We start from the raw sequence: 26,786 nt of genomic DNA, 5'->3' as shown, positions 1-26,786 counted from the left end.
TAGATCTTAAGTCTGTCCCTACATATGCTTCTGGTACTAACCAGGAAACACTGCAACATTTTAACTTTATGGAATAAACTGACGTACTTCATTATTCATCCCATTTGGTCTGTAGGCTTTTTATGTGCTTTTTATTATCTTTTTTGTTCATTTACTGTTTTATCAAGACTGTTATAAAAATAAAGGTCAGTACAGAAATAAATGCACAGGTGTTATGTTCCTCTGCATAATTTAACAATATTTAGACAATAGTTATATAGTCTGAAAGCTATATAAGATATTGAAAAAGCCCCTTAGGGCTGTTTGCTAGCTGAAAGTCAAAGATTCACCAAAATAAATCCAGAGATATGTTCAGACATTTTCAGATGCTTAGCCAGAGGTACTGGGACCACTGTAGGATAGTATATCCATGTAACAATTCATAAGCACATTGAACAGTTAAAAATACTACTAAAAATAATTTAAAATAGACTAGCAAAACCAATTATTTGTCATTTATTTAGCTTTTCATTGAAGAGCTGTTTTAGGTCCCTTTTGTTTCTGGTACTAACTTCCCAATACAGGTCTTAAAAGATTCATGCACAACATGGTGAGTGCATCCTTGTTTAGAATGCAAAGCTGAGGTGGGGGTTAGCAGCATGTAAATAGCTGAAAACACCTACAATGTGGTATAGTAAAAAAATGTATCCCATTTTAATACAGCTTTTTCAAGTTCTCTAGAACTTGGCTTCTGGGTCACATAAGGTAACAGATAATAGAAGTTCTTACCATGTTTAAAATATCACAATATTGTGATATTTAGCTATCTAACGTAAGAAACGTGTCAGGACTGATCACAAGTTTCATCAAGTTTTACTGTTATCTGTAGGGAAAGGAAAGGAATTATCCTGGAAGTACTTATTGGAAAGAACATTGTTTCAGAAGGTTTATAGTTTCCTTGCACGTAGCAACAACCAGGGAAATTATGTTACTGCCATGAATGCTGAGACCCAGCTACAAGCAGTTATCTTGCTGTCAGACAAAATCTCACAGTGTAACTCAAAGACAGCGTAAGGGATTCAGTAGATTCACTAACAGACTGGTCTTCTAAGAGACTACTACATATGAATGTACATAAAATCACTCCCACAGACTTGGCAGCCTGCCAGTATTACAGTGAACAAATCTAGTAAGGTCAAAATATTTTTAGAGTAATATTTTCAGAGTTGGGGTATTTTAAGTCTATAATCTCCATTTGAAGAGTTAACACTGTTCCCAGAGGAATTCAAAAGTTATAACTGGTAGTTCTAGATACCTGTCTCTGGCACAAACTGCCACAATGATTTGAGCTGTACTTCTGATGTGCAAAAAGGCAAATCCTAGAAAAACTCTACTAGTTGCAAGAGAAGCTCCTGTGACAAACTGTATCTCAAAGCCTGCATTGAGATAGTCATGCCAGGTGCATTCAGTGATCTGTTCCACAGGAATTTCACTCCTTCCCCACCCCAAAGCACATCGACACACTGACAGGCAATACGAGCCAGAGATGAAAAAATCTAACTATCACATTGTTACTTCAAACCAATTATGAATTCTAAGTATTAAAACATGATTTACTTATTTCCTTTTTGGTCAGTGTTTCCTCCTAAGTGTGCTTTGGGGGTGGAGAGAGAGTTCAATTCAGCATAAATTCTTAAGATCAAGACTTTCTGATCACCTGTCCACAGAAGAGCAATTTCCACAACTTCTGACATGCTGAAATATCCACGGACTCATGATGGGCCTAAAGTAAATAAAGTATGTCTTTGACAACTACAGATACTTGATCTGTGCTTACATTTAGATGCCACACAGCCACTTCAGGTGAAATTTCATCCCCAGTCTGATACCACAGCAATCTAACACCTTGTACATAATGACTGCTACCTAAAAATCATAACTTAGGCTCTTATATCTTCACTGTATCTTATGCATGACATGGTTGGCATTTATGAGTAATGATGGTAGCCACTTTGGTAGCTGAAAGCTGAACTGTAAGATCTACCTACTCCCAAAAATTTCTTGATTCAATTTAGATTTTTCTCACCTGAGAGACAAGGGGTTTTGAAGCTAGGATTTACCATTTTATCAGAGCCATATAATTTGTCTCTAGTGGTACAACTTCCTGTATATCATATCAGTATCCATCGACATTGGGAAATTTGAAGAAAATAATCTCCCTATCCAAGCACGATCTTTCTGGGTCATTCTTAGTGTCTCAAAAGATGCCTTATCAAACGTAAAGATACTCTTCAGGTTACACAAGGTTACAAGGAAAGGAAGAGGAGCTCTAGGAGTCTAATATTAACTGCAGCAATGCAATGCAGCTGCAGGAATACGAACCAGTGCAAAAGCAGAACAAGCATCTCCAAAAACCATGTAGCAAGCTCTGTCACTCAGCAATCCTCACAAGCCTGGAAGAAACTTTCCTCTCTAAGCTCTTATGTATGTGTCTTTGCTTCTCAGAAACACGAAAAAGTATGAAAAGGATCATACATAAAACCAAAACAAACAAAACACAAACAAACATAGGCCAGTATGGAAAGCTTAAGTATTAAGTTTTCAGACACAATCTACTTTTGAGGCTATCCAGATTGCCACTTGTTTGCCAAGCAAAAACATCTGCTTTAAGTTACCAGCGCACCATGCTATAGATACTGTGGGACAGGGACATTATTGCAATTTTGCAATTTTTACATTTTTTTAGTTTACAGAAATTAATAGGATTAAAGGGCTGTGATACCTATATAATAATAATAATAAAAAATTGTCTCTCTTTTGTGACACTCAAATAACAAAGACTGTAAAGAAGTAATAATATCTTTAAAGCATCTGATTGAAACAGAGTCATGATTCTAAATAACCCACAAGAGAACTAACACAGGTAGTCTGAAGAATTTGTACTAAAATAAATGTCTCTTTGCCAAGTGAGATGCACTTAGTCATTTCCTGATTTCTTTCTCCTTTCTTTCCTATACTTTAAAATGTGTATTCCTGAATAACTTGTTCCTTTCCTCCAGAGATTCCTTTGCAATGACTCCATAATAGTCCACTAATGAGGGCACTGGTACCACAATCTCTTGCCAGGTGAATCAATTCAGATGCAAAATGTATCATGACTTCACTGCAAAAATCAGTGGAGAAGAAATACTTAATCACAGATGAATTAATGTTCAGTCATATGTGCCTTCAAGCAAAAGGCATGGGGGAAGTAGGTTTACTTATCAGCCAAGATTGTCCATTAAGAAAGGAACAGTTGGATTCTAAGCTCTCTTCAGCTTAGACTTATCCCAGCTCACGGCTTCAAGGCGGACATCCCAACCACAAAACTGTGAGCTAAGACACTGACATTCCCCAAAGAATCAGGGCCCCAGGAGGTCAAGATATGTGGAGAGATTACAAATGATAGTAAGACAACAAGGACATGCCCCAGGAAGAGGGAAAGCTGTTCTCATACCACAGATGTGTTCTGAAGAAATGCAGGAGGGCACAAGAGCATGTTGCCTTGCATTTTTGGGCTTGCTTTTTTTATTATTCAGCAGAGAACTTGCTGCCCTGATCCCATATAGTGCAGGAACCAACCTGTGCTCAGGAAACACAGAGGCTTCAAGTCAGTTTCCACACTTCAGAAATGCACGTTCCCATGGAGCTCAGCAAACAATCTGTTAGGGAATATTCAAGTCACCAACAGACTCCTTTCCTTTAGTTCAGCAGCAGCTTACTTATGCTGCAGCACTTCCACGACACATGCTCGGTCTAGTTTCTATTCTATTCCTGTAAAAAATTATTTTGGACCATTTTTCAATACATTATTAATCAGCAGTGTCCAAGCCACACATCTCTCCCATTAAAAGAGCAACTGTGCTGTAATGCCCTACCAGCCATGATATGAATGGAGCTTATAAAAAAATCATCCATAACTACTTAATATTGATAACAACAACCTGGAAAACATGCAAGTCCTGCATGCAAGTTAGAGCATTTAAATGGACTGCAGGCACAACCTGCTTTCCAAACATTGTTCTTACATCTTCAGCAAACACATAATAGAATCATTGGCATCTAGTGACCTCTAAAATCATGGTAGACTGAACTGGCTTATATACCTGAATAATTTAGCACTGAAGAGAGGTGATGGCTCTCCAGTTTGAAATCAAGCCATGAGAGCTTGTATCTCGGCTGAGATCCTCTGTGTATATTTACATATTTAAGAACTTGAACTGTTGGTTACAATTTTAACTGTTCTGGTTGAACACTTCATGTTCTTTCATAACTCTACTGATTTTAAGTTTTTTCTATTAAATATACTCATGAAAGAGATTTTCATCAAGTAGACAGCACAGCAAGTAACTGCACAAAATAGGTTACATCCTTTGGTACATCTTATTGGACAAGCTTGCTCTGTATTGGTAAAATTAATAGGAAAATTCTCAAAATAAAAGTTATTTATTCACCTGAAGCTTCAGTTCTTCTGGTTATGAATCTTAATATGGATGTCTAAAGTTTGCAAGCAAAAACCAAACCAGAGCTAAAAAATTACCTGCAGTATCCAGCCCTGCATGCAACAAAGTCCAACATGTATTATGTTGCACTTTTTTATTATTATTGTTGAAAATGCACAAAGTATAGGCAAACTGTTAAAACACTTAATATTTGGTAAGATACCACATAACAATCTGTTCCAAAAACCCCCAAAATTTTAATTTTTTAATGACAGTTATGATTTTCTAGCTTCATTGGTCATGAAAATGAAATATGCACAGGAATGAAGCATACTGAAAATGCCAGAGCTCTGTCAAGACCTCTAGATCAAGAGTTTCAGAAGCAGCAACCAGAGTTACTTCAGTGAAGGCCATTCTTCCACACTGTGTTGCAGCTAAGCAGTGGAGAAAGGCATTTCAAATATTTGACCAATATCAATTGCTATTTGTGTCCACAAGCACAGAACAATCCAGTTTCTCAAAAAAATTTATCAGGAACATTACTATACTGTGCACCTGAAGACACTGAAACACTGTCAAACAGAATTAAATGCATCTACTGGCAGAAAAAAAAGCCCAAATCAAACAAATCACTAGACAGCAATGAATACTATGTATTCTTGGAGAAAGAATTTAAAGTATAGATTGACAAGATTTTTCCATTTACTAGATTAAATATATTCCCAAATTTAGTTAACACTAGCTTCTGTGAATCTTAAATTAGCTCATGAAACATGGACAGAAAAAATCCAGACCAACAATTGTTTAAAACTAAACACTAAAGTTTTAGTTTCAAGCAAGAAATGCAACCATGGAAATGGTCAAAAAGACATAAGCACTTCCTACAGCTCTTGTTCTCAATGAAGAGAGCAATGACTAGGTAAAAAAAGAGGCACATCAAAATGGAGTGGATACAGGATTAATGCTGCCCATCAATTGTTGCAGGAAGCACTCTGAGTAACATCAAGCACCACACAAAGTGACCCTATCAGGGACTTCGAGGCCAGGCTGCACAGGGCATTGAGCAACCTGGGCTAGTGAAAGGTTCCTGCCCATGGCAGGAGGGTTGGAAGTAGGTGATCTCCAAGGTCCCTTCCAAACCAAGCCAGTCTATGATTCTGTGATCAGAGGGCACATGTTACACCTGAACAGGCACCACTCACAGATCTGAGCCTTAGCTCAGCTTGAACAGAAGAGTTATATTCCCTTGAACACATGTGAATTGCTAGAGAAGAAGAGGCAAGGACAGTCTGCTGCATAATCCCTCACAATCCCACAGAAAAACTAGTTCAGCAAAAACAATAAAATGTGGTAACATATGGACCTTAGATTTATTTCCTAAAGCAACAACACCAGCAGCACCTTCCCAGATCTCCTCAGCCCACCCCTCAGATTCTTTCATGCCCCCAAAATGCTATAGAGTATTTTTTGCTTGCTCCAGTGTCCTTAATTGTCCATTATAGTGGCTTCACCTTCAATAGCATCCCTTGCAAAACTTTTCTGGCCCAACAAATGGGCAAGAAAGCATATTCTTCAGATAATCTTAAACTGTCTGCTTGCTGGTGGACTGGCATGCCAGCCAGTGGATAACAGGAAAATTGTCTCTGGTTTCCACTCCCTACAAGAATGGATAGGGGCCTGGTGAGGACACATGAAAATCATTTTCATGACATGTCTGGGCTCATTACCTTTGAAGCCTCTACTCTCCTGCCATATTTACTAGGCAGACTATAATTCACTTAAACAAATCTAAATGATAAAAAAGCCTCAGGAAACATGTAAAATATTTTCCAGGAGAGAAACAAAAGACTTAAAGGAAATTCCTTGCTCCTAACATTAAATTACATTCATAAACTTAATAGGCTTCCTTTCCAAGGGAGTAATGCATTTTTGCTGTTCCTCAAGTTTGGAAAGTAATTCGAAAACTACTATGAATAAAGATTTTATCTTGATTTACTCTCTCTACCTGCAGTTAGATCTTTCTCTTCTACACCCAACCACTCCTCCTTGTTATTTTATTGGAACATAGGTGACATACATCACAAGCATATAAAATATTTATACCCTTTCCATACTTTATTTGTATGCAACCTTTCTTTTCCTTTTACAAAAATGAGCACAAACAGAACAGAAGGATGAATACTATATTTATCTTAGCAAATCTGACTAATCTTTTCCTCCAGTGTTTTGATTGTGGGGAAAAAATATTGCTAAATTACACCATGTGAAACACATAGAATAGTATTATTTTTCTTTTTCTCTGGGACCTCATTTCATACCAGTCCCTGCACCTTTCCATCTCTGGGGAAATTTGTAGAGATATTGCACTTTATCAACATCATTATGAAAGAACAAAATTGGTAGAACAGAGATAAGGGCTATGAAGATTAGGAAGTTGCTGTTAATAATTGTTCATCTGTGACCTACCACATTGATACAGGCTCAGGGGATATTCGTCTTTTGGGACTTATTGGCCAATATAAATTACAATAGTAACATGTTAATTATTTTTATTCAAAACACTTGTATTTCACTGGCCAGATGGATTCTACTCTTGCATGTAACACCATGATTTTAACCAGAAGTCTCATAAATTGAATCGCCTATGGTGCTTGTAGTGTTGACAGAAGAAAGTTGAACATAGTGTTAGTCTAAGGAATACTTCTGAGCATTCACCATTCAAAAAAACACAAGCACATGTGTTGTAAGAATGCCAAGGGGTTTTTGCATTTGGAAATGAGCTGTTGAGTGGACGACAGTTTGTACCTTTGTTAATATGACAGTCTCCTAAATCTTACTGCTGTTGAAGATAATGACAACAGATAGACCTGTCTGCTCCAGGAAGAAAACACATTTAAGAGAACAATGCAAGTTTATCACAAGTCTCAGAACCGGATCTTGATAATGTGTTAATAACAGCAGTGAATGGTACAAGGCATTACACTCTAAAATCAAAGCTTCCCCAAATTCAGTTAAGAATGATTATTACAGTAAAGACATTGCTTCACGTGTTGGCTCATAAAATATATGGAAAGTTCACTGTTCCTTACATTGGAATTTCAGAAGCTCAGTTCAAATAGAATATTTCTAAGCTGCTCTGCAACCTTAAACCACACCAATACAATGGTTCAGTATATTATGACATGAGCTTGATGAAAATCATACTGGAAGGAGAATTTATTTCCATTTCCAATTCACTAACCATTCCTCCACTAAAATATGTATTTATCAGTCCATCAAACTGTTAGTCACCAAAACAGCCACATCATAACCAATATATTTGGCCCTACATAGAAACACACAGTGATACATTTTAAATAATAATTCAGACACAGCTATTAAAATTTTGTCTCACTAAACCATGAGGAGTTCACAGCTCTAAAATTAGCAAATTATACTGGACGAAATCAGAAAGAAAAGTTTCCTCTTAGAAATTAAGACACTAATCGCAATGTGCAAGGGACATAAATAAACTGAATTTAACTCTATGCGACTGCACTGGTTTTGGCTGGGGTAGAGTTAATTTACTTCACAGTTGGCTGGTATGGGGCTGTGTTTTGGATTTGTCATGAACACAGGGTTGATAATATAACAAAGTTTTTGTTATTGCTGAGCAAGGCTTACACAGAGCCAAGGCCTTTTCTGCTTTTTGTACTGGCAACGAGGCTGGAGTTGCATGAGAAGTTGGAAGGAGACACAGGAAGGACAGCTGTACCCAACTGACCACAGGGATATTCCATTCCACATGGCATCACGCTCAGTCTATAAAGCGGGGGAAGAGGGAAGAAGAGGGGAGACATTCAGAGTGATGACATTTTTCTTCCCAAGTAACTGGTGGGGCTCTGCTCTCCTGGAGATGGTTGAACACCTGTCTGTCATTGGAAGCAGTGAACGAATTCTTGTTTTGCTTTGCCTGTGTGCAGCTTTTGTTTTCCCTATTGAACAGTGCTTATCTCAGCCCACGAGTTTTCCAGCTTTTGCCCTTCCAATTCTCTCCCCAGTCCCACTGGAGGGGGGGTGAATGAGCGGCTGCCTGGGGCTTGGTGGCTGCCTGGGTTAAACCACAACGGAAACACCTTAAAGCTATCTTATCAGGGGGTCTACAAAATAATCATAGGCTTTTCTTCTTCTAAAACCAGACATCCTTGCAGTTACAATAAGGTAAATTTAAGAGTCCTCTCCTTTTGTCCAAGTCACATATTGGTATTTTTTCACCTTTCTTCCTTTATATATAAAAAAGCAATGAGAAAGGAAAGGTAACATCCTGTACTGCCAAATTTTTGAACAATCAGAGACCAATGATTTTTTTGCATAATGGCAAAGCTGGCAAAAAGACAGTGTTGGGGTTTTTTTTAAGTTTTCCTAAAACTATTATGCATAAGTGAAATGAAGAATCAGTAATATTAAGAATGCACTGTATAAGAGAGAGAGCCAGAAAATTCTTTTGCTTTTCTGCCTAATAGAAAGAACTTTAAGTCCCACTCAAGAGCAATTTGGCACAGATGTCTGATGTCTAGATGTTCAGTACATGCATCTAGTTCTATAATGCATGAAAAATAGTGAAACTTGCATCTTTTATGCAGTGTATGCAATATTCACTCTCACAGCTATTTACACTAGATTTAGTCTTGTCCAGTTCCAGGTATGCAGCTTTAAGTGATGCAGCATGAGCTTCTTCAAAATCAACAGAGATTAGACAGATCACTGCAAGTGCTTTCCCACTCTCAACTACGAAGGGAGCACATCTGCCTTAAGAGAAAATGCCACATTTCAAACAGTTACACAAGACTTACGCAATTTGGAGGGAAGAAGCACCTATGGCAGATAGTCTTAAAGCTGCCTGATGTAGAAAGAAGATATGCACCCACAGTATATTTTTAGAAGCCCAAAAATAGTAAGAGGTGTTTTTTCCTTCAAGTATCCACTTGGATGGCTAATGATTCTGAAATATGTATCCTTCACAGTGCTTATCCTCTCCCCTGTGCATGCTGGGAGAAACCACACTCTGTAAATGACTCCCACCATTACACAAGGGCTGAGAGCTGACACAGTAGCCTGAGCCCATGTCACCAGAGCCTTAGGCTAGAGTTGTCACCACAGCTCTAGACTTCATTTCAAAACACAGATTTTCTTCAAGGAAATCACTGAACTTCATCCTTCTCTGACATTAAGTGCCACACTGCATAATGGCACAGTACACACAAAGATTATTCTAGCTGACTCTCTCAAGTCCAAAAAAGAGTATCTCAAACAAGGCTTGGCTATTTGTTCCAAAACACCACAAATGGGTATATCTTTACTGCAAGTGAAATTCTTAAAAATTAAAGAGCAGTTTGCACATAGGCTACAGTGTAGTAATATACATAGTCACTAAAAACCAAGAAATTCCATCTAAAGTATGCATGAAAAGGGGCAAACATAGGTCAAAGCATCTTTCTAAAGAAAAATTTCTAAGCTCCTGCACTCAAAGTCCAGCTTCCCAACCCCCAAAAATATCATAGCTTCCGGCATCAACAAACACAAACCAAAACTTGACACCAAGTTTTATGAAGGTCACCAGAGACTTCCCTCTATCACTTTCAAACTGAGCTGTGTTAGGTCATGTCTTATTCATCCCTCCTGAACTCAGCTGCTATTTAGGCACTTCCAGTTACTTTGTGAGAAAAAAGAAATGGAGTTCTTCCAGGCAAAATAAAAGCTCATAAAAAATAAGGGTGCACATTTTTCTACATTAAATTTATGCTGCAAGACACAATCATGTCCCTCAAGTAGAAAAGCATTGAAACCAGTTTTTTAAATATCAGCACTTCAGCAGTTCAATAAGATCTCTCTTTGCACTAGAGAGTAGATACCATAGGAGTTAGCACCAGAAAGACACAAAGGAATAACCTGACAACGGCACACTTCCTTTTATAAGTACCAATAAGCATCTAGTTCTTACAGGCAGTAATGCTTTTTGGTGCTTCCCAAGACAAACTACTCATAACCATACCCATACAGTTTATAGGAACAAAACATGCAAGAGTCAACAAGTACAGTCTCAGAATTTCTTCATATAACTACTGGCAACCAGAGGAGTTCTCACTGATCATCAAACTTTTCATTGTCTTCACTATTACCCTCTTCTTAAATCTTCCTCAGATTTTGTTTATAAACGCTTTTGCTCTCTCTCTTATCCCCAGCCTTCCTATGCCTCTGGTACAAAAGCCTGCTAAATCGACACCCCTTTCACATGAGAGGAGGAGCATAACTCTGGTACAGATCATAGTCCCTCACCAGAACCAGCAATACCTGATTGTGATGATGCTGTGTATCACAAGGGCCTCAGTCACCCATTGCATCAATTCACATGTGAAGAAAGGGTTCCACAGTAGGTCCTGCACAAAAAGCTGATCAGATCAACAACATAAGAGAATGGCAAACTCGCTGTAAACCTTCTGTGGACCCATTTTAGCAGACCAGAAGCCTGGCAGCTTGAATCAGCCTGCTGACATTTACTATCTGGCTTTAAAAGAGAGAACTAAGAACATCCCTTTAACTCTTATTTTAGGAGAAGGCTGTAATTCTTTTTCTCATCAAAGTGAAACTTAGTAATTTGCTCAAAAAAAGTACTGGATACAGGTGACAAGATGTATGGCAGGAGAGGGGAATGGAAGAAGATGGCCTCTTTCCCTTGACATGTCAGGAATGGGAGAAGAAATAAATTAGAAACCTGATAAAGTGAAGAGACACTTTGCTGTTCTGATGAAACATACCAGGGACAACCATGCCACAGGATTGTGTTACTCGTGGCAAAACCTCTAGTAAAACAAGATTCCTAACATAGTAAGAGCCATGCAATCCCATATTATGCACATCTACCAGTAGCTGCAGTAATATCAAATACTGAAATCAATATCAAATTGATATCAAATCAGTAGCTGGAGTAATACCAAATACTTTGTTTTCAAGTCAGCTTGTGTGGGCTAAAGAAGGGGAAACAGAAAATTACATCTGGTCTTTGGAGGGAGCTTTATTCTGGGTAGTGTATCCATTTTAGGCTAAGCACATGGAATCCCACCTCTATTCCTCTCTTCATCATGTTTCCCTACTATCTTCTCCATTCCTTGCTATTGCCCTGAACATGTCCAAAGCTGCTGACGGCTGCCCACTCACACCGACACTTCCCCTGCCCCACAGCCCCAGGACAGGGAGTGAGGGAGTATGGCACCGGGCTTGTGCAGAGTCTGTAAGCACAGCATGACCACAGGGAGGATGAAGGAGCCCAGGCTGGGTGCCCCTAATGGGCTGAGTACAAGCCGGCTCTGAGCAGCTGGGGAAAAGCTGTCAGGGTGAAAGCAGCACCCTGCAGTGCTACAGCCTGGAGAAGCAGCCATGAATCAGGGAACATTCAATTCTTCTTTGGTCTTTCTTAGGTAAGAAAAGTGCTTTACACCTGACCTAGGCAACTCTTACTAACAAGATCTCTTAATTTAATTCTCATAACACTAAATGTCTCTTTCAGACTAGTACTGGGTTTGATCCTACTAAGTTCCAAAGCTTCCACCTGTCCTTGCAATCTTCAACCAAAGCTTCTTGTCTGTAATAATCCAAAACACAGTCAGTGGCCACTGGAGTCCCACAGTCAGCTCCCATTTCATACAAATTAATTTTCTAGGAAGTGAGGGTGAAGCAGTAAATCTTAGCAAGTCATCAGCACGCTTAAAGTACAGTATGCCACTAAGCTTTACTGCCCTGAATTAGAAAAATGTTAAGAGCCAGTTGTACTTGGTCTGTCAGTTTGCTCTTTGCACATCACTCACCTGTACAGACATGCTGGTATAATGCAGCACATTTTCTGCATATTTATATCATTTTGCATTTGAACAATGAGCACTAGCTGAATTCTAATTTCTGTATTACGTGTACTGGAATAACTTGGAATAAAGGGAGTGAATGTTGTAAAACCAGAGAAACCTGCTACATCAACTTACCCTGACAAGGCTTCTCTTCTTGTAACAGTAATTCTTGTAGTCTAGCAGTTAAAGCCCACTTAGAAATTCCCTTAGATTTAATAATCCCAAGACCTCAAAATCCTGATTCCTCACATTTCCTGTAAGCTGTGTTACTTGTTTTTTAGGTTGCAGTAGGCAATATCAGGTTTGGTTTGTTTATTTAAGAATGGAAGTCTTAAATTTCCAGCAGCTCTACTTAATGCTTTTTTTAACCTTATAAATCAACACCTCTTGAATACATAAACTAACTCCAGAGCATTGTCATCTTCCCTGTCTTTAAAACACCAACTTTCATCATAATGCTTCATCATCAACTGAAAAAGCTTGCTTTTAACAGGAGGAGCAAGTCAATTAAAAAAACCACCCTTATTTAGTGCTTGAGATGCCAATCATGTTGTAGCCTTTTTGTAAGTCATACTTCTATAAACTTTAACAAAAATCACATGACATAGATATGACAAAAAAAAAAAACATCACATTACATAGACTGTTTAATTGCTGCAGTCCTTAGATGCACACACAGTGGCTGCTCTTCTTATCACAATCTTTGCTAAGAAACTAAACAGGTTTCTGTACATTTTTAGCCAAACCCACTACAAGACCATTTATTTACAAAGCAAAAACAAAGTAAAGAACCCACCTATGCCATCCTGGTTTAAGCTAAAGGAGACTGTCATATCAACTGGAAGCAGCATCTCCCATCCTGTAAAGAACACTTAACATATAGCGAAGTTTCATAAGTCTGTTGTAATTCATTACAGATTGGTTCCATAGGCCCCTGATGTCAGTCAAAAGTTTCCAATTAATTCAGCACTACCTACATCACATTTTCATTTTAATTCAATAGTACACTGTCAATTATTCGCATCCCAGCATAACTTCTTCATCCAGAGCTACTGAAACAAGTATTTACAAAGGAAGGGAACTGTTACCTAAACTGTACACAAATAGGAAAAATGAAGGAAAATATGTCTACTATAGTAAAGGTTAACTGAGAATTATCAAGAATTGATGCTAAATACTTTATATCAAAGGTCCATTGAAATACACTAATACAGAGGTAAGTGAGGAAATATTACTACCAAAACTTCCACCTGAATTTTATCCAGTTGTTACCCCTAAACAAAATTATAATGAAGTGAGCAAGCTCTCAATATTAAGCTTTGCTGTAATTTTTTTGAAAACAAAAAGCCTCATTTCAGCTTTCTAGAGTAACTGTATCATGGTTCACAATTTGTAGGTATTCTTCATACCTTATCTGGTAGAGAAATTGCTCTCCTCCCTAAATCAAAGCTCAAATTATGTCTGACGATATTAAAAAATGCTTTAGTGGAGTTCTCACTTGCTGAGTGTCTGGTAAGGTTCAAGACATTCTATTACATACTTGATACCATATGTGAAGGCTTTAGATCAGCAGGTTAATTTTTGTCTTTGCATATTAATCATCCCTCTTTCAGCCTAAGGGAAAACCAGAAAACTTTCAGTAGTAAATACTGCAATGATCTTTTGTAAAGTTTCTCCACCTGGATACATAAGTGAAAAGGGAAAATTATGTTCCACCATTCCCCAACACTACATAGAAATTCACCTACCACACAAGTCTTTCCCAAAATCATACTTAACTGTGGGGTGAAGATGAAAGCTGCACACTTTTTAATGTTCCCAAAAGAACCAAAATGGGATAATTACAGTGGGAATCTTTTCAGCTAGGACAAGATTAGATGTCAAATCCACCAAAACCTTGGAGGCACAGCCTCTGTGCAGACTTTGTGACTGGTGGTGCCTAATGAAAGCCTTACCTATGGAGATGATGACAATAAGCCAGGCAGAGATCTAGAGCTCTTGCCAATCCACAGCCTCACTGCTGGCAACCTAGCAGAAGAACAATTACACACCCTTCAAAAGGAAAGCAAATCAGAAGGCTGGCAATTTTTCCCCAATGACTTTTTAAAATACATGTATCTAATACTTAAAAGGGGATAAAAATTCCCTAGTCCTGAGTAATACTATCCACTGCAATGAGGATGGATCAACAGCACAGCAAAGAAGACTCTACAATCTTCAGACGTGAATTTTCCTGGTAAAAACAAAAAATTATGAAAGGTCTAAGCATAAAAATTCCAAACGTAAAATCAGTTTAAAAAGAAGATGCATCCCCCTTTAACTTACTGTTTAAAACTGTCTTCTTGGGTGAGGAAAAAGATGAATTGGGTAAGGACAACCTTTACAGCCTACAAGTCTACCAAAGAGGTTCACCTTGCAGGATCAGGGGAGCACAGTAATGTTAAACTAAACCATACAGAAACGATTTCCCCTTTTGTTTTGTCTGACCTAACACTGCTCTTTAGCTTTTAGATGTATTTAATCCCAACCCCTCCCCCCACCCCCTGAAAAAAAAAAGAAAAAAACATACCAACTTTGGAAACTTCCTTTCTGGCACTACGGAATCAAAAAGTAGGTTTCTAAAACAGTTCTGAATGGACAAAATAATCAATAGTTTACTGTCTTAAATAAACAAACCAGCCTTTTCTTCAGTTCTAACAAACTAGTCAGTCTTTTTGCGTTCGTACTATAATTCTGGCTTCTCTCTCTTATTTTCAGTACTCCTGGATCATGCAGGTTTCACACATTTCTAAGTACACCATGGATTTAAAACCAAAGCTTGGAGGTCCTAGCAAACTTGTCTCATGAAATTATTTTCGCCTTATGTCCAAACCTGAGGGAACTGTGGGGAAAAGTGTGTGTAAGGTCTTAGAGCACAAAATATTGGGAGGCTTGGTTACAGGTTACAAAAGTCCAAAAGTATGTCTTCCACAGCCATCTTTGTATTTAAAAGAACACCAGGAGATTAAATCTCCTAAAACTGTGGGTGGGGTGGGTTTTTGTTTTGGTTAGACTTGGTGGGGTTTTGTTGTTTGATTTGTTTGCTTTGTTTGCTTTAGTAGGGTATTCTGTTTGGGGTTTTTGTTCGTTTGTTTTTAATCTTTTTAGGTTCCTTTATGTCATTTCCTCAAAACCAACTGAAGATTTTAAGAAATAAAGGGAATTCAAGGACAGATGATGAAAGTGATTAGAGGCTTAGAAAGACACACATGTGAGGAGGGATTATTAAAGTCTGCCTTGCCTATAGACAAGATGAATGGGAGGGATCATAAGAGAGACACAGAAAATGAGAAGAGACATTCCATAGAATGTTTTTTCATCAGTAGAAAGCAAGTGAATTTCTGTTTGTTTGTTGCTTTTTTAAATAGTGTAAGCCTTTTACATGTGTGATCACATAAGAATTAAATCATCCAAAAAACCAGTGATTCTGCTGCTAGTCTCACTAAGACTGAAAGAACAAGAAGATTGAAATTAAGTTTCTCTTTTCATTAGTAAATAAACCACACCTGTTCCAGGTAAGGTTTTTGTGTTTGTTTGTTTGTTTTACATAGAGGAAGAAATCTTACTATTCTAAGTATGCTTTCCACTAATAAAGAGAAAGTTCTGAACAGGCTCCAATGTGCAAGAAATCAACTGGGACTTCCCGTGTCTCTCTCTATGCATCTGGTACTTGTTAAAAGCAAGCAGACTTCTACATAGACTTCTGATGGGATGCAGTAAAGGAATTCACATGGTTTGGTTTTACTGAAAAAGGATTTTTCTCCTCCAAAGCTATACATATAAATTTATAGTCCTGATGGAATGTGGAGGATTCTTGTTCAGTAATGGGTAAGACATCAAGAGTGAAGAGCAATGTCCAGATTAGCAGATTGAAAAAAAGGATAGCTTTAATAGACCCCTATAGAGCCTTGAAAGGCAGTCCTGACACAGTGCTCTTGAAGCAAAAGTCAACAAAGTGAGGTATGAGTTAGCATAGCCAGGCTAGTTTGAGCATGAGGAATATTAACTACTGTAATTGCATAGACCTCTGCATGGATTTACTGAGCAAGAAATACAGTGTAGCCAGAATCTGAACACCCTAGTCTTCCACAATGCTTACTGCGAAATCAAGTCCCTGAAGAAAGAACTATGACACTTTTTAACTATCCCACAAACTACATTCCAGCAAGAGCAGTACTTTGTTTATGGCAACTAAAATTGCAACTTCTATTCCCGAATCTTGTTCTGCTTCATATCTTATGTCCTGATTTTGAATGTTTTTCAAAGACTTGCATTTGAAGTGTTGCACGAATCAGCTAGTAGTGGATGTTATGCACAGTGAAGCTGCAGCAACTGGTGTTAGCAGAGAGGACCGGAAACATTTTATACGGCTGCATTGTCCACGGATTCTACCAGCATCACAGGAGCAATCTGCAGTAATCCAGATTATAGTGACCAGGTACTATTGGTAAGGAGAGGCAGGCAAAGTCTCCTGGAAGGGCACCCTTCTTAAATCTTGAGACGGGTGATTTTCCAGCATTAAGGCAACAACATGGCAATAAATCTATACTCACCACATAAAAGCAGAACTGTAAGGCACTAATTCCATTACACTTCAAGTAATAGTGGTTTTATGCCCCACTCAGTACTGCCATACACAGCATAGCTGTACTTTTTTGTGATTCATCCAAGGAAGAGAACATCCACAAAGATAGAACAGCCTCTCCCTCAAAATATTTTGCCTTCAGCAACAGTAGTGACTCTCCTAAGTTAAGAATGACCCAACTGTACTTCAATAAAGTATTTTCTCTCTTTCAGTCACTTGGAACTTCACACAAAAGGTGACATATGGAGAGTTATTAGCAGAACACACAATATCTTATACTTCTAATGGCCTCAAAGGAGAAGGTATTGAACAGACCTGTTGCTATACACTGAAGAAGATTTTCGGCAGCAGCAAAAATGTTTAAATTCCCTCAGACTCTACCATTTGCAAACTCAGAAGGTTATATTCACAGTAAATTGTTCTAGTGCTTCTGCAAACTGAATTTAATGATGCCTTCCTACAGTATATACAGCAGCACTTTTAGAACTGTCATTTTACCTGTCCAGAGAAAAGGTGCCACTTTCTCATAAAGGAAGTCCTTAGCTGGGCTTAAAAGATACGTGCAGCAACCTATAGGCTGGAGAATTCCTTTAAAACCCACACACATAAAAACTGGATTTAGTAGCCTATGTTATACAGACTAGGAGATTCAGCTTCTACTTTGACATCTCTCTTTTCCCCAGACTTTATTAAATGGATCTCAGCTTACTTACAACATGTCCTATCCTGCTACCAAATGCAGCTCCAAGGCATTCTTCACACAGTAAGTCTCCCTAGACTGCTCAGGTTCTTGTGAATCCCCCCCACCAGCTCTGCATTGTTGTGTTCATGCACTGCACTGTTATTTTCCATCCATGTTTGGGAATAGCAGCTTTAACTTCAGCGGCTCTGATGATTTTTATTCAGTCTCTAAATAAAAAACAGCATTCTAATTTCTTGCTTTTTTTTAACGTAATACCGTCAGTTCTTGCTGCTGCTGTGCGTGACCATTTCTACCCCTACAGCTAAGGCAGTAAGAGAAATGTTGAAGTTATCCAGGCAATTCACCCAGGATACCAATACCAATTTGTCTGGACTAAGCACAAACAGATTCAATACAAGGTTTTACCATCATCTGGAACATACACCATGCTGCTACCATACCTAGCAATTATATTACAAGTTCTGTGATATCTGACACAACTTGTAAAGCCCAAACCCTGGAGCACTACAATTACATACAATTCTACAGGTGTATAGAGTTGCATTTCCATTCCTCATGGTCACAGGAAGGGAAGATGACACTAATTCTGATTAAAAGAAATCCAAAATCAGACAGAAGACCAATGTTTTTATAAAATTGCCTTAAACGCGGGAATTTTTTTTTTTAAGTCAATACACAAGTACAGTAAGCAACACAGCATTAGCTACAATGCTTTATACTTTTAAGCAAATCAACTAGATTACAGAGTAGAGTTTAACCCTTAAATATGCTAAAAATTATGAAGATATGCAACTTTTCTTCATGGCCACGCTTAGGTAGAGAGCCCACTACTCTTACAGCAAGATCAATGAAGGAGAAATTAATCAGTTCAACTTTCCACAGAGAAGAACAAAAGAAATGCTCAAGATTGTTAACTCCGTCTACCTTACAGTGTGAAGAGCATTGTAGATCCCAGTAGTAATGTCACAGTGTATAGGGTTACCTATTTTTAAAGCATTTCATTATTCTGAGGCAATCTGAATCACGCCATCTCCTTTTCATCACTGTTAATTAATGGGCTGGAGGGATAGAGGATACTGCCAATGTGCAGCACAGGAAAATAAAAACCCCCAAACCCAAAAACTTTACCTCAGTCACCACTTAGGAAAGATCTTCCCTCACAAATAGTTATCCTTACACTTCAAACCATAGAGTTAATTTGTTGTCAGACCCAAGATCTCAGCATAGAAAACAGAATTTCTGCCAATATCCCAAGTCAGCTAGAGCAACCTCGTTTTTAATTTCCTGCAGTGCATGGGAAGAAAGGGCCACTTTTTTACACATCTTTGAGTTGAGCATTTAGGTAAGAATTTTAAACTAAAAAGCCAAGTGCCTTCATCAACAGAACACTTACTATTAAAGCCACTAAATACATGAAAGGATCACAAGCTTTGCCTATACATGTTTAAGTTTACATATATCATATGAATAAAAACATAAAAATAAAGAAATATGAACTTGCCAGGAGACTGTAAGAAAAACTATTTCATAAAGCCATTCATCATGGATATATGGTATATTCTTACTTTATCCCTGGAACACACAGGTGCATTCTTTCTGTTAAGTTCCATTCCTGTCACAGCCCTCTTTTAACTTCATAAAAGGAACCATAATAGTTCTCTGCTGCCAGATACAATCACCTGCTCGAGTTTATTAAACAAACCTTGAAAAACAGAACCAAACCCTTGTGTTCACCGCTGTGATCGAGACGGAGTCATGGCATTAAATCATCGGCGCTGTTGACTCGGGTGAGTAAGTTCTCTATTACACTTGTATCCCTGTAGTTTCGATTGAGGGGATACTTCGAACACTGGTTTCTATGAAGTCAATATCCAGTTTCATTTCATTTTCCTATACCAAAAAGCGTTCAGAGTACGACCATGAATGAATCACGCAGGAAAAAACCCTTCCTTTTACATCGTCAGCCTAGCAAACGTGGAGACCTCACGGGGAACGTGCCGCAGGTTGGCGGCTGCCTGTCAGAGCTCGGCACCCAAACCCCAAAGCTCGCCTGATCGCTCTCTCTCACGCCTTACCCTCGTCTTGCGCCGCCGGTGCCGCTCGGGGTCCGAGTACGTCCTGTCCACGGCGAGCGCCGTGTCGCTGCCCGGCATGCTTGAGCTTGTGTTTGCGCTGCTGTCGCTGCTGCTCCTGCCCGCTGCCGCCCAGGACCGCCCAAGCACCAGCCCCGCGGCCGCGGGACTGACAGGGATCGGGATCGGGATCGCGGCGGCCGCGAGGGAGCGCCGGGCACGCCCCGCCCGCACGGCCCCGCCCGCAGCGCGCCCGCTCCGCTGCTGCCCGGCCCGCACGCACCGGGGCGGCCCCGCCGCACGGTCCCGGGGGGGCCGCGCCTGGGCTGCCCCCTCCTTCCAACTTCCCGACAGCGGATGAAGGTGGGAGACAGCTTAGCCAGAGGGGCTTGGCCAGAAGTGCCTTCGCTTGTTTAATTTTCAAGGCCGTCGTGTCTGAGGGGACAGCAGGAGCTGGGACACGATGATCTCCCTCCCAGAGGAATGGCTGAACAGAGGGATGACAGTTCCTCCTGCTGACCGCCGCTGGTTTGGGTCCGATCCAGGTCTTGGGAGGGACTTACCATCAAGCAATCTCGACTTCCCTTAGAACAAACCTAAATCCTGTGGCTACAATGAAACCTCACAAAGCACAGCATAGCCTGAAGGTTCAGAAGTCCAAAGGGGAAAGAAAGGAAGAAACCAGAAATATCGTGTTGTCGGTTTTGGGCACACTCACTTGTAAGGTTTTGACTTCGGTAGCCTAAGGGATCCTGGACTCAACTGAGCACTGCTGCTTGAAAGCCCTTGGTACCGAAAAGTTTTCACAATGTGATGGTATAAACATTCTGTCAAACCAGCTAAATAATCAGCATTTTCCAAAGTGGTCCGTGGAGCACAGCAAGCAATTCAGCCCCATTTTCTGCACATTCCGTATGTGAGATAAATACTTCAATATCCTGGCACAGGGGATCTTCAAACGATACTTCTGAAAGCTCAGGGAAAACTTGTTTCCAGGGCATGCGTATGTCAATGCACTTAAATTCCTAAGAGGAGTCGAGTTTCTGACTGATCTTCACATTTATCTTCAGACTTTCTATGCTGAGGAATGCATTTAAGTGACACTTAACACATTTTAACCCACTGAAAAGTGCAAGTAAAACACTGTTTTATAATCAGTAAGTAGTAGGGGAAATGTATTTCTTTTCTCTTTTGAAATAAACAGACTTATTGAGTTACCACCTCTAATTAAGACACACGTAAATCTGGAGTTCTTTCAGGCCAACTCCCTTGCAGGAGTAGCAGGACTTCCCCTTTTAGGTAGAGTTTTCTCATGCTCATGCACGAGTCACACTGCTTTTTTTATCTAGTTGGAGACAGCAACAGTCCCAAGGCATGTGGGTATACAAACATACTTAAATATCAACATAGTTAACTATCCTAGGAGCACTTTGCAGCTTTAAAAAAATATTTCCCTGTCACCGTTTGTTTTTTTTTTATTGGAATTGTATGTTCCAACGTAACAGTACTTAGTACTGTTAGTACTTAGTACTGTTAGTACTTAGTACAGAGGTTAAATATCTGACATGAGGACCTTGATAGTGTTTTCAAAACATGAAGTCTTCATAAATGAAAGACCTGGAAGTCTAAAATACAAAGAAATACCAGGCCTCACCTCCTTGGCAGGTGTGTTTCTTCTTCAACTCTAACATCAGTTTTAACAAAGTTATCCCAAAGTAAACAATGAGTGGGTTTACTAAAGAAAGCACTATTTTCCTAATGCAGTATTCAAAGTATCAAACTAACACTAGGTACTGCACATGGATGGTGACTTGCCACCCTTCCTATACCTCTTATGAAGCTGAATGAGTTGTCTGAAGTTAAAAGATTGCTGGGAAAAAAAACAGAAATAGAAACTGTTTTTTCAGTCCTTCAGCTCAGACATGAACACTAATTCATGTGCCAGAGGGTGAAGAACTCTAGAGGGAAAGGCGAGTAAAAAATTAAATAGGTAAATATTGTGGGGCTTGGAGTTTTCATGAAGTAATAATTGCACATTTCCAAACAGGAATGAGTGGTTTTCAGCATCTAGGATGAAACACCCTTATTTCCTCAGAAACTTTCAGGGTTTTTTTAAAGACTTGCCAGATGTAGTTGATCAAAGCATAGAAAGGGTAAGCACTTGGAATAGGGACACATAAAACACTGCAACTGCTTGATGTTTTAGTAATAGAAGGCTTATTATAAATCATACTTTTTTCAAAAGTTTAAGAGTTTTATTTACGTATCAGCCTTATTTAAATAGTACCAGCAGACTAGCCACAAAATGGCGAAACTTCTCTTCAAGCTAAAAAGAGGCAGGAATATGCAATATATATTTAGAGGTAGTATCAACATACATACTACTAAATTTACAAAGAAAGCTCTGTCCTAATGTAGCCTCTAAGAAGAGAACATAATCCAGCTGGTCTTGTAAGACCCCAGTGCTGCAGTAGTCACACCTTCCAACCAAGCCTGTGGATCTGTTGCTTGGGCACTGCTCTCAGTGGTGCATACCAGAAACAACAGCTCCCAGCTCCTGTGCCAGCAGCAAAAGCCCTGGCACTGGGCAGTTCCTGGAGGAGCTGTGACCCTGGGAGCAGACCAGTAAATTTGGAACAACTGCTGCACACAGCAGCAAGTTATAGTGGAGGATAAATACCTGCTTGGGTGGAGGTGTCTGTCCCACAGGTCAGGAAGGTCCTTCCCCAAAAGCTGATTTAGGAGCCATTGTCATTTTTACAGTATCTGCAAGTGCCACATCTCAAGAAATGGTTGTTTTCATATGTTAGACTTAAATAATCTGTGTCTTCAGAATTTATGTCAAACTGTGGTGCAATGCAATTCTCTGACCAAAGGCTGCTCTTTTCCCCCTTTATCTTTCCTTCTCACACAGACCACTAGGTTCTTCCTGAGCTGGAGCAGGAGCATTTTCTTATCCTATGGCACATTTGCAGAATGCATTTCATTTGGCTCGGCTGAACAAAGACCACTTGCCCCCCTCTTGCACACACAGCTGGTTTGTACAGCTCTCCTTCCTCACTCCTAAACAGAGATGTGATGCCCTGAATGTGGCAGAATACTGCACAGCACAGTACTACTGAGAGCTTCGCTGGGTACTTCTCACTGTTATTTTCTAAAGCCCACAGAGTTTAAATAAATGTTCTTCCCACACACTGCACCTGCTCTCTCTACTGAACCTTAACTCCGCTAAAGCAAATTCTTCCAGAAAGTGGCAGGAGCATGAGGCTGGACTCAGAGTAACATAGACAGAAATGGTAATCCATAGATTCATTCTCTCATCCTTTGCTCTTTTCAGAAAATATTTTAAAAATTAATTTCTATTACCTAAATTAGTGATAAAATGTTAAATCATTCTGTCCATCAATTCTGCCAATTTTAAAGTTCAAATACCTCAAAATCCCTTACTGAGTGCCCAGATGTCAGTGCCCATTATTTTCCAGTCCTTCCCCTCATTTCAGCATGCTGGCACGATCCACAGTGTTTAACATTTACATTATTTTGCCTACACTTTTAATGTGACCTTTTAAAGAGTGATGCCTATTAGAAACAGAAGGTCTAGTAAAGACTTATGGTCACTGTACAAGAGTATTCACCACTGAATTTGGTTTTCAGAGGGACAGACATCAATTTTGCATTTGCCTGTATTGCCATGTTTTAGGAAAATCAAATCTCTGGAGATGGAGCAGAGGCACTGTCCAAAGAAGGCCTGTCAGCTGGAGCCTGAGCTTTCTTGAGATGATTCCTGTCTTACTCTTCTCTTCAGGAACTGCATCTTTGCTATCCATTTTTTGTCCCATGACCATGTGCAATGCCTGCACAGAAGACACAGCACTCCCACCTGCAAGCCATAAATTATCCATACTGACTTATGCATAGGCCATAGAGAGCAGAAGTGCCAGTGCACTTGTGGGATTTCCTAACAAAATCCAACTCCCACACAATGCAATCCTCTAGATGGTGTCATGCGCACACACTGGGAAGTAACAAAAAAAATGTGAAACAAACGTTTATAGGAAAACATGGAAACTCTTTCATTTGGATGTTGGATGAAGGTTTGGCCCCATTCTCTTTCCAGTTTTATCATGAATCTGAATCTTGGCAATTTACTTTACTTTTTTAGACTTCCACTACCCTACCTGTAAAAAGAGAAGCACAGCAAATCTTTTTCATGTGGAGAACCTTGAGCTCCTCCAGAATTAAAAGTGCTATTATTAAATGTTCATGGGGAGAAATTAAATATCTGATGTCAAAGCTATGTTGGCAAAGATACAATCAGGAAGAAGACGAAGGTCCCTTTTCCCACAATGGTAACATCTGTACTCTAAACAGGATACTGGGGTTTCTTTTGAGAGACTTTTTAACTTGTCCTCCAAATATTTCTTCCAAAAGGTTTCATCAACCAACCCCCAGGGAAAGAGTCTACGTGAAAAGAGACTGTTAGTCATTGCCAAGTGTGAGAGCAAGTGGGATAGTGCCTGAGCGGCATTGGTCTTGCAGTTAACCCTGAGTGCACTGTCATGGTTCTCAGTTCCTCTGCCAAAGCATGAGCCTTTCACACCCACAGCAAAAGAGATATTCTGCTTGTTTGTACCCAGCACAAGCTAATACCTGAACATTGTATTGCTAAGTTGTGATAAGCATTCAGAAGATTTTGATAAACATTCAGATATCGAAGTAAAATTTTAAATTAACCCCTCTCCTCTCCTGATTAAAAAATGTTTTATGTGCATTCACAGTAGAATAGACATTCTATGAGTATGCATAGACATTCTGGACATTCTATGAGTATGCATTTTCTATACAGTAAAAAAACTGTAAAACAAAGATTTTCATGTATTAGGGAGATGCACTTATAGGGAGTGAAGTATAGACAAGCACGTTCCAGTTCAGGGTAACAGTTCTCCTTCCTTTTCTTTTCCCTGTGTACTATTGTATGTCCCTTGCTGTGCAATGAGAGGCAATTTCAAGGCCCTTCCTTATTCTCATACAACCTAGGAAAATTCAGTTACATAAGTCCTCACTGCTGCTGCTGAGTGACAGTGATAGTGCAAACAGTACCTACAGGATGGTGGCAGTGTTTTGCATTTCAAATACTGTGAATAAGAGCCACCTTTGTAGCAGACTGAAATGCCAGCTGTTCTGTATACCCAAGAACTTGCCTGGAGCCCAGCTATTTACGTTAAAGATAGTCCACGGTTGCAGAGGCAAGTACCGAATTCTCCCTCTACCGATGTGAATGGTTGCTACTCATCAGCTTACAAATTTTCTTCTACCTCACAGTATGTGATTTGTGGCTGCCTGAGAATGAATGTATGCAGCCTCTTTGTCCCAAATCAGCCACTTTGACGTTGTCACAGGGCCTGCAAGACCAACAGCTGCAGCCTGCTGGCACATAGAGGTGTACTCCCTTCCAAAACACAAATACGAACTTGCATCCAAGCCATTCAGGCTGTTGCCAGAAGACAGCCAGCCTGAATCTCCTATTACTTCATATTCTCGTGGTTATATCAGGACAAGATTTTATTTCAAATTAAAACAAGCACACTTGACATAGCCCATGAGTACAAGAATTGCTCTTGCAATGTGCCACCCTAACCCCCTCAGTGAGCAGCAGAGCCTGAAGTCCCCCTGAGGTGGCATGTAGCTGGGTAGCTGACATCTGAGCTGCTAAAGGCTCTGTAAATTAATACACTACAGCTTTCACCCTACTGTTCTGTGGCCAGGTTGTGGCTGAGGGCTGCACACAGAGATAGCAGACAGTACTGGACAGGAACCTGGTGATTTCTGTCTGTGAAGTACATGGTGGTGGCTCTGCATAAGTTATGTCATGCTAAATGTGTGACATCAATTATTTCCATATGAATTGACAATGTCGAATCCAGAATTAGGACTCACCAGTCAACCAGAAAACACAGATGGGTTATGAGAAGACAGAAAAATTAATGATTATACAAGTAATCCTACACCTTCTCCTGGTAAGAATTGTTGCAACATAGCCCTTTGAGTTTTATTACAGTGACTCGCTATGTACAGAGATGCAAGTTACAGGGTCATGAAACTCAAATGTAAAAGGTGATCATCTGTAACTCATCTAACTGCGGAAATTTTTCAAGTGCCTGGTTTTAAAAACAAATATTTTAAAGGCAAAAAATTGCAAACAAAACACTCCAGAGCATAGCATAGATATTTCTACTATGCCAAGTACATGGCTATCAACCATTTTTTATAAGTATCCACCAACATACTCCCTTTACACATCTAAATAGAGTAACATGTCGAGAAGCCACTCCTGGGTTATTACTATGTCATTTTACAGAATAGTTTTCAATGAATAAAATATTTGTGGTATTTGCTTCATTTTTTTTTTTAATTGCTAACAGATACTACATTTTACTTTCATATTATAATTTTTATGGCAAAAATACAGGTCCAAAGTCTTGCCACTAGCTTCAGTATGCCAGGCCTTTATAACACACTTCTGCATATCCCACAGCAGATCTACTCACTACTACTGTTCCAAAGACAGGAGCAGAGCTTCATAACTTCCTGCATGTTGTTAAAACTGAAACACCTAGATGCATATGTTCCTGCACTTGACTATACAATTTTGAGTACTGAAATAATGTTTTAGATGGGAATTTAGGTTTAGTAATTTAGACATGAAACTATTTGACTGTGGAGGCAAGCCATAAGTTAGAACATGATTGTTATGTTTAACTATCTGGGTGCTATTAGATGCTTCAGAATAGTCTGTAAGAGAGTTAAGCAGAAAAAAATACGTTTTTTAAACAATATTCATAATGATTCTTTAGGAATTTTAAAATCCTGATTTAATAAGGTATTTTCATTGCAAAATTTGGGGGACAGTTTTTGACAGATTGAAGTCTTCAGTTTCATTCTTTTAAAAACAATTAATTATATGAGATATCACACAATACCATTTTCTTATCCTTAAGACCTGAGTTTAGTAAGAATATATAAGCAGAAACTTATTTTGCAATATTTTTG

At 39.3% G+C, this 26,786-nt stretch overlaps 1 protein-coding gene across 3 annotated transcripts in view; it reads right to left on the bottom strand.

The window, feature by feature from the left end:
- Positions 1 to 26,786, bottom strand: part of TMCC3 (transmembrane and coiled-coil domain family 3) — a 132,484-nt gene that overhangs the window by 24,797 nt on the left and 80,901 nt on the right. Inside the window, exon 1 of one of the 3 annotated variants that reach the window (XM_033058038.2) lies at positions 19,740 to 19,932. The exons of the other annotated variants lie outside the window; for them this stretch is intronic. Within the exon in view, the coding sequence (XP_032913929.1) occupies positions 19,740 to 19,817 (78 nt within the window). The 5' untranslated portion in view covers positions 19,818 to 19,932. Of the gene's footprint in view, positions 1 to 19,739; positions 19,933 to 26,786 lie in introns of those variants that run through there. 3 annotated transcript variants of the gene reach the window in all.

The sequence above is a fragment of the Catharus ustulatus genome, chromosome 4 (genome assembly GCF_009819885.2).
Source record: "Catharus ustulatus isolate bCatUst1 chromosome 4, bCatUst1.pri.v2, whole genome shotgun sequence".
NCBI classification, from domain to species: Eukaryota; Metazoa; Chordata; class Aves; order Passeriformes; family Turdidae; genus Catharus; species Catharus ustulatus.
This window is presented reverse-complemented; position numbering and strand designations above follow the sequence as displayed.